The 8479-nt window shown below is 34.9% G+C and overlaps 1 protein-coding gene across 2 annotated transcripts in view; it reads left to right on the top strand.

Annotated features, from left to right (window-relative positions):
• LOC113650479 overlaps positions 1 to 1239 on the top strand; it is a 289734-nt gene extending 288495 nt beyond the window's left edge. The window contains exons 19-20 of one of the 2 annotated variants that reach the window (XM_047816738.1): positions 98 to 523; positions 998 to 1239. In XM_047816738.1, the coding sequence (XP_047672694.1) occupies positions 98 to 523; positions 998 to 1208 (637 nt within the window). In that variant the 3' untranslated portion in view covers positions 1209 to 1239. The remainder of the gene's footprint in view (positions 1 to 97; positions 524 to 997) is intronic. The other variant, XM_047816737.1, reaches the window with a different exon arrangement.
• The last annotated feature ends 7240 nt before the right edge of the window (positions 1240 to 8479 follow it).

Genomic DNA, 8479 nt, shown 5'->3' with positions numbered 1-8479 from the left:
TTATTAGCCTCATTTATGTGTTTGCTCTGAGCTTTAGGTGAATCTTTTTCACTGTCTGAGATTCTTCCTCATAACTTATATATTTTCTTACAAACAGGATTTATTCAGGATCTGCATCTGTCCAGTTTATGGTGAATCTGATCATCGCAGCAGTCGACTGTCATTCAGATAAAGGAGAGAGTTTTACTGAGCTGCTGGTGTCAGTGTGCAGCTACAACACATTCCCTTTTAGACAAGAGGTTTATGGCTTCCATGAAAAACAGAGTGATTTCCTGCTGGATCTGTTCTCACATGTGAAGCAGTATGAAAGTAAAACACACAGCAGTGTCCTTCCAGCATTGCTGTCAGTTTACCAGTCACTTCCTGTTTGGTCCATCAAGCTCTCAGAGAGAAAAGTCTCCGACCTCCTAGAAGTGCTGAAACTCCAAACACAGAAGATACCAGTGGAGTTGAGAGACTGTTCAGGTGAAGAGAGTGAAGTGAGGAGTTTCCTTCAGTGTCTGCCCTACATCTCACACCTCAGGTTTGATCTGAATGCTGCATCTTCACACACAAACTCCAACACATGTTTATTCTGGGTTTATTTTTATGTTAAACAAAGACTAAAGAATTCTGCAGTAATAATGGTCTATTACTATGAAAGAGGTTGAATAATCGGTTCATATTTTCTGTCTCATTCATTATGAAAAGTAATTTCTTTTCTAATTCTGATTGATTAGTCATTCTCATGTTTTATTGTCATACAACATATTTATTATAATAAACTTAAAATTGTAAGATCTGATTTGAGATTAAGAAACTTTAAAGTCTTCAGGAAAGTTCAGGATAATCTTAGTTCTGATTAGTAGGAAACTAAATCTTAATTTCTTCTCTTTCTTGCAATTGAACTTGTTTTGTGACTAATACTGTATCAGCTCCAACATGTTATTTATGGACTTTTACAAACAATTACATTACATTAAAAACAGTAACAGTACATTAAACCTGTCTGTTTTAGATGTGAAGAAAAGTTAATTCCACGTTTAAGTAAAGCAGTTGTTGCCCATGCAGAAGATACAGAGCTGGTGAGAGCTTTCTTTGCTGCTATGGACTTCGTCCTCATTATAGATTGGGTTTTAACTAATTGTGAGTGCAGGGCTGTGAGGAAATTACTCAATCTCTCAGATTCCAAACAAGGTCTATGGAAATTTCTGAAGGTCTGTCAATAATGGACCTCAGCTACTGTAAGCTCACTGATCACAACCTGGAGCTGCTGTTACCACATCTGGATAAAGTCGTGGTCTTAGACTGAGTATACAGTGTGTGTGTGTGTGTGTGTGTGTGTGTGTGTGTGTTGTCTGCACTTGCATGGGAAAAAGAGCACTTCCTTCAAATCTACATTTTTATGTTTTAGATTTATTTATTTCAACTGAGATGGCACCTCAGAGACAGACTGCATTCACAACTGCTCTGACCGCCATTTTGTAACCTTTTTGAAGTAGGAAACTACTCTGAGCCCCCTGTTTTCAATGAGACAGCCTAGATTACATTTACATTTACAGCATTTGGCAGACGCCCTTATCCAGACCGACGTACATCAGTGCTTAAATCTCTAACATTGAGTATATTAATGCTGGTTCACTAGGTTACTTACTTAAGATACCAACAGTTTAAAACATTTGTTCAAAGTTACAATGAAAAAGTGTCAAAGGTTTTTTTTTTTTAAATGCAAAAGATAAGGAAAGAAGTGCTAGTTGAAGTGTTTCCTGAATAAGTAGGTCTTCAACCGCCACTTGAAAATAGCCAGTGACTCAGCTGTCAGGACCTCTAGGGGAAGTTCATTCCACCACCTTGATGCCAGAACAGAGAAGAGTCTTGTAGTATACTTGCCTCTTACCCTGAGAGATGGTGGAACCAGTCGAGCAGTGCTGGTAGATCGGAGGTTACGGGGTGCAGTGTGAGGAATGAGGCTTTGAGGTAAGAGGGAGCTGGTCCATTTTTGGCTTTGTAGGCCAGCATCAGTGTTTTGAATCGGACGCGTGCAGCTACCGGAAGCCAGTGGAGGGATCGCAGCAGCGGGGTGGTATGCGAGAACTTTGGCAGGTTCAAAACAAGCCGGGCAGCTGCATTTTGGATCATTTGCAGAGGACGGATTGCGTTCATAGGTAGACCTGCCAGCAGTGCATTGCAGTAATCCAGTCTAGAAATGACAAGAGACTGAACAAGTACCTGAGCAGTCTGTGTGGACAAAAATGGCCGAATCCTTCTAATGTTGTAGAGAAGAAACCGACATGAGCGAGTCACATTAGCAACATGAGAGGAAAAGGAGTCTGCGTGGAGCAGATGTCACTCCCCTCCATGTTACCTGATATGAGCGTCCTTCCAGGTAGGAAGCAAACCATTCCCAAGCTGATCCGCAAATCCCAAGACTCTTGAGGGTGGATAAGAGAGTCTTGTGGTTGACCGTATCAAACGCGGCTGAAAGGTCAAGGAGGATAAGGATGGATGACAGTTTCGCTGATCTATCAGCATGTAGCGTCTCAGAGACATCCAAAAGGGCTGTCTCTGTAGAGTGAGCTGCTTTAAAGCCAGACTGGTTGGGATCTTGGAGGTTGTTCTGTGAGAGATAGACAGACAGTTGATTATAGACAATGCGTTCAAGAATTTTTGAAAGAAATGGTTTCTTTGCTCTCTTGAAAGTAGTTGGTTGAATGGTTACTTTGCTCTCTTGAAAGTAGTTGATACTTGACCAGATGCTATGGCTCTATTGACGATAGTGGAAATGAAGGGCAAAAGGTCTTGCGAGATAGTCTGGAGCATAGTGGTAGGGAGCGGAACCAATGGGCAGGTGGTAGGATTGCAGGACTGGATGAGTTGTAAAATCTCTTCTGCTCCCACGGTTGAGAAATGTGACAACAAAGGTGTAGGGGAATGCATACTCTGAGATGTAAGTGCAGTCGGAGCTGAAGTGAAGGTTTGGCAGATTTCCTCAATCTTCTCCTGGTAGAAAGAAGCAAAGTCTTCTGCAGTCAGGGAGGATGAAAAAGGTGGAGCCGGGGGGTTGAGCAGAGAAGAGATGATGTTGTGGAATTTCCGAGGGTCATGTGAGGAAGCTTCAAGCTTTTCCTTGTAGAAGGAAGTCTTGGCAGAAGTCACATCTGAGGAGAACTTGACAAGAAGTTCACAATTGACAAGAAGATTAGACAATTGGAGAACAAGTTGATAGTCGACTTTGGCACAGAGCATGGAAAGAACTATCAGTTTGATCTCACTTATGCTCTTATAGCTGAACGAACAGGAATCCACACAACCACAATCCAACATCTAGTAAAAAGCAACAAAGTGTAGCTAATAATAACAGCAAAGGGAGATAAATCTGGAATGAGACATTCAACATGCAAATCTGGCCAAAAGGTATAAGAGAAAGTGTATTTAGAGATGGCTGTGGAACTGTGAGGTATCTGTAATGACTAACCTTAATTAAATGCTCATTTTTAATTTTGTTTTTAATTTAATTATTATATCTTTAGACTCTTCACCAACAGAATTACTGATAAGGAGCCTTTCCAAAAAGACAAGCGCTCTGAGATCTGGTGATGACTGTGGACCTGTGTCCTGTTTTCACCCTAAACAGTATAAGGAACAACAATATACATTTATGGAGTTTGGCAGATGCAGAGTGATTTACTGTGGGTTTGAAGTCTTCATCAATAAGAACATCAGTTCTGGTTCACTAGATCACGGACTAAGAAGGAGTAAATAATTAGACATAAATAGTCGTAATTATACTTTTTTCTTGAATCAGTCTTTTTTCTATTTCTACTATTTATGCATTAGTTCTCTTGTCATTTTTGTCCATTTATTTATTTATTTATTTATTTATTTATTTATTTATTTATTTATTTATTTCAAGGCTTGTTAACTGTATAACTCTTTTTGTTTCTCTGTATAAATAATTTCTCTGTATAATAAATTCCTACAAAAAAAAGCCAGCATAGTTATTTAAAAAATCTAAATCTTTATTCACCCAGGGAGGAAATGATTTTGAGATCAGATAAAATGGAGAGGAAAGCAATCATGAGCACTAGACAACACCATTCTTAATAAAGCCATACACGTTTGTGCCAGTTCTGGAACAGGATAAAAAAAAAACCTGTATATATCATAACTAATCAATAAAACGTATATTAACAACTCATTAAGTTATAAAAAATTTAAATCTGGAATGTCATACATGCATATACTTATGTAAACAAAAGTAACCTAACATCTGTAAAAGCAGACAAATGAAATACTGCCTAAACATATATACAGTGTGTATACCATATATATTATAAATAATAATTAATAATGTATTATTTGACGTCATACAATACAACATTTCCTTAACTTTCTTGTTCTATATACTTTTTTTCGAAAAAAAGATAAACACAATTTAACATGAAATAAAGTTGAGTTTAGCCCTTGAAAATTATTTCTCGACGACAGCAAGAAAAAGTGATTATTTACGTTATTTACTGACCTCTTGTGGCAAAATAGTGCAACTGCATCTAACTATTATACTGAAGATCTGAAAATTACAGTTATAATGTACATAGATTCTCATTATGCTATTGAATAATCACAAGACAGCAAACAAGTGTTATCACTATTTTTTTTTCTACAGCCTAGTTTAATAATGTTTAAAAATAACCTGTTTGTGATGAAAAACATTTGTACAAATCCATGTCTAAAATAGTATAGAATAAAATAAAATGACAACATGTACTCTTGTAAATAAAAATAAAATTTAAAACAAAACAAAACACACACACATGAGTGTCACTGAATTGCCTGGTGTATGAAGATGAGCTTTATTAACAGCCTACTTTCATTCTTAATAGGAGCGAGTCACCGTGGCTGTACTTGTGTTAAAAACGTATTTTTTTCAGGTAATATTTAGGAAATTTGTTCGACCTTTTAATCTATAAAACAAGGTTAATGAAAGGAACACAATTGATTGAAAAAAACATGTAATGCCACATCTAGGTGACATCTGCTGGACAGAGTGTCATTTCACTCCCAAACTAAATTTTCCATTTAATGAAAACCGTTAATATTATAAAATAGACAAACCTTTATTATTATTATTATTATTATTATTATTATTATTATTATTATTATTATTATTATTATTATTATTATTATTATTATTTTAGAATATCTAGTCCTTTAGGTATACGCAGCTCCAGTGTTGTATAAAGTACTAGAAAGCAATAGGTACTTGAGTAAAAGTACAAGTATCGTACTAGAAAAAGACTTTGGTAGAAGTGAAAGTCACCTTTTAGAATATTACTCAAGTAAAAGTCTTAAAGTATCTGATATTTACTGTACTTAAGTATCAAAAGTCATTTTCTGATATTTAATGTACTTAAGTATTCGAAGTAAAAAGTAAAATTTCTGTGATTTTCGGTAGGTATACAGTAAGAACAGGGGCAGTTCTAGGGTTTCATCTTTAGGGGTTTTAGCCCTCAGTGAGAATTTAAAACAAGAAGAGTTTTATATTATATATTATATGACTACATAGTAAGTCAAAAGTTATGGTATTATTAAATGGCAAAAGTGGACACCAAAATTTTATGCATGATGTAATGATGCCAGTCTTGAATCAAATCAGTTCATGTATGTGTGCATTCTCTACAAACAGTGTGTCCAATGAATGCAGTCATTAATAAACTAATATTCAGACAAAGAACAAATCAATAAATGTTATTTTTATTTAGTATTGTATGGATTGTTTGTATTAATATTTTTTTGTGCTACAACTCTGGTAATAAGAATAGTGAAATTTCACTGCTTTTGGTTGATGTATTTGCAGCTTTCCGATTAACGTTATACATTAATGCCTCCAGCTCTGACTGCGCGTGCACGCTGCGCGTACCTGTGCATGCGGACGAGCGTAATGCAATCTAGGAGCAGTGATTCACCAAACCTCCCTTATTGCAGTCACACACATTTCTTCTGATTTTATTTTGTAGTAACGAGTAACGAAGATGCTTAGTGGAAATATAACGGAGTAAAAGTGTACATTTTATCTAGGAAATGTAGTGGAGTAAAAGTGAAAGTTGACGAATTTAAATAGCGAAGTAAAGTACAGATACGTGACATTTCTACTTAAGTACGGTAACGAAGTGTTTTTACTCCGTTACATTACAATACAGCTCTTCGTATCTGTGTAAGACAAGCTTGATTTGTGAATTAAATATACATTTTTTAGCTGAGGAGTCATTTCCTTTTTCTGGCAGCAGAGGGCGCTCCTGAGTCCTTTGTTGTTTACCGGATCTAAATCCTTGTCGATTAAATTGATGGATATTTGCAATGATTTTGCACGTATTGTTGGTTATAGCATGTGATTAAGAGATTCACTTAAGTCTTAAAAAAACGCTTAAGAGAAACATTTTCACTGATATTATCACTATTCTTTTTTCAAATGTCAGACAATTTGACAAATAAAGGGAAAAAAAAATCCAGATTAAAGTCAAACTACAAATTTTTGAAACCTTATAAAACCACACATTGTTTATGTATAAAGTATTAAAGATAATTAATACTTGTGGAGTAACAAACAGCACACATGAGCAGTAAGTAGACAAGCTTATTTAATAATAATAATAATAATAATAATAATAATAATAATAATAATAATAATAATAATAATAATATGCATCTTAATAAATAGAAATCTTTATGTTACATAAAGAAGAAAAACACAAAGTTTAGAGACCAGAGGCAAAAAAAAAAAAAAAAACAAGGATGGAAAGACGTTGAAAATAAAAACAAAATAAATATTACATTTCAATATATAGCCATTTACATTTTTCGTATTTTAAAATTGTTTATTTAACACGAACATTTACAAAAGATTGACTTTTTTTCTTTTTTATAAATCCTTATAAATAAACTTTAGCTTTAGAAAGGGAAAAGGAGTTATTTACAGAATTTACGAGAAATACAAAAGAACAGACTGTACACAGAAGAACCAGAAGGAAAATCATTCTCTCTCTCTCTCTCTCTCTCTCTCTCTCTCTCTCTCTCTCTCTCTCTCTCTCTCTCTCTCTCTCTCTCTCTCTCTCTGTGTCTCTCTCTCTCTCTCTCTCTCTCTCTCTCTCTCTCTCTCAGATTATATGCTGATACATTGACACTCGCTAAAGGGGATTTTAAATTCCGCATAAATATTAAACACTCTTTTTAGTTCATATACAGAGAGTTTGAATATGGATATAGAATTGAGTCAGAAATTAAGCCACATTGTTCATTTTACCACAATTATTCCCACGCAGTTCTATTAGCGGTCTGAAAAAAAAGAAAAAACCTTCAGACCAAAAGACTGATGTTTCTTTACATTATAACCTCATGTACTGCTGAAAAAACCCACTACTGACGTTACAGCACATAAAAGTTACCATATAAAAAAAATAATAAAAAAAAAATAATAATCATTTAAAAAAATCAATGAATAATGATCACACCTGTCCGCACAAACCCGTCATTTCCAGCTGTATTCATCACAATCAGCTCTTTACGTGAACGTTTATAATCATTTTATAGCAAACAAACAAACAAACAAACAAAAAACAATAAAAAACAGGACTTTTGTCTGCTTCTCAGCTTCCTGTCGTGTTTTTTTTGCAGAACTAAAACAGAAACTGTTGACGTTTGTGTCCGAATCTACAAGCAGTGAAAGTTTTTGGGCCAAAATTTAATAAGACAGTTATATTTAACTAAACCAAAGAGTTTTAAACTTGAGAATTCATTGAAGGACGCATGATCAACATTGTTCTATAGGTTCGATTTTTCTGCTATGTGTTTATTTATTTCCTCTAAACGACAATATCTAAGTCAATGTTCAGGAAAAAATACAAACCAATATACATATATATGTGTGTATGTGTGTCTATATGTATGTAGTGTATATGGTCTAATTTAATCGGAATGTAATTAGAATTTACATCTGAATAATTGGTGTTAGATATAAAGATTAAAAGGGTCAGTGAACCAGGTATATATTACATTTATACTTATTACACTACAGCTGATCTCTCTCTCTCTCTCTCTCTCTCTCTCTCTCTCTCTCTCTCTCTCTCTCTCTCTGAGATATAGTGTGTTTATATGTATATGAAAATCTACATGAATGAGATATGGAGGGTATTACAATGTACACACCTTCTCTCTCTCACTCACACACACACACACACACACACACACACACACACACACACACACACACACACACACACACACACACACACACACACACACACAGAGCAAATGTTAACATATTCCACATTCAAAGAGTCAAAACACACAAATTTCACTTTTCAAAAAAAAAAAAATCCTCTAATCTAATTTTTAACAGTTAATCTTCCCCCTCCTTACCCCCCCCCCCCCCCACCATCAACATCTATCAAACCCCCATAAATGCTTTAAATACAATTTATTTTGGATAAAAATGACAAAATGT

This window comes from Tachysurus fulvidraco, chromosome 7 (genome assembly GCF_022655615.1).
Source record: "Tachysurus fulvidraco isolate hzauxx_2018 chromosome 7, HZAU_PFXX_2.0, whole genome shotgun sequence".
NCBI classification, from domain to species: Eukaryota; Metazoa; Chordata; class Actinopteri; order Siluriformes; family Bagridae; genus Tachysurus; species Tachysurus fulvidraco.
Note: the sequence above shows the minus strand (reverse complement) of the source record. Positions and strands in the feature narration are given on the sequence as shown.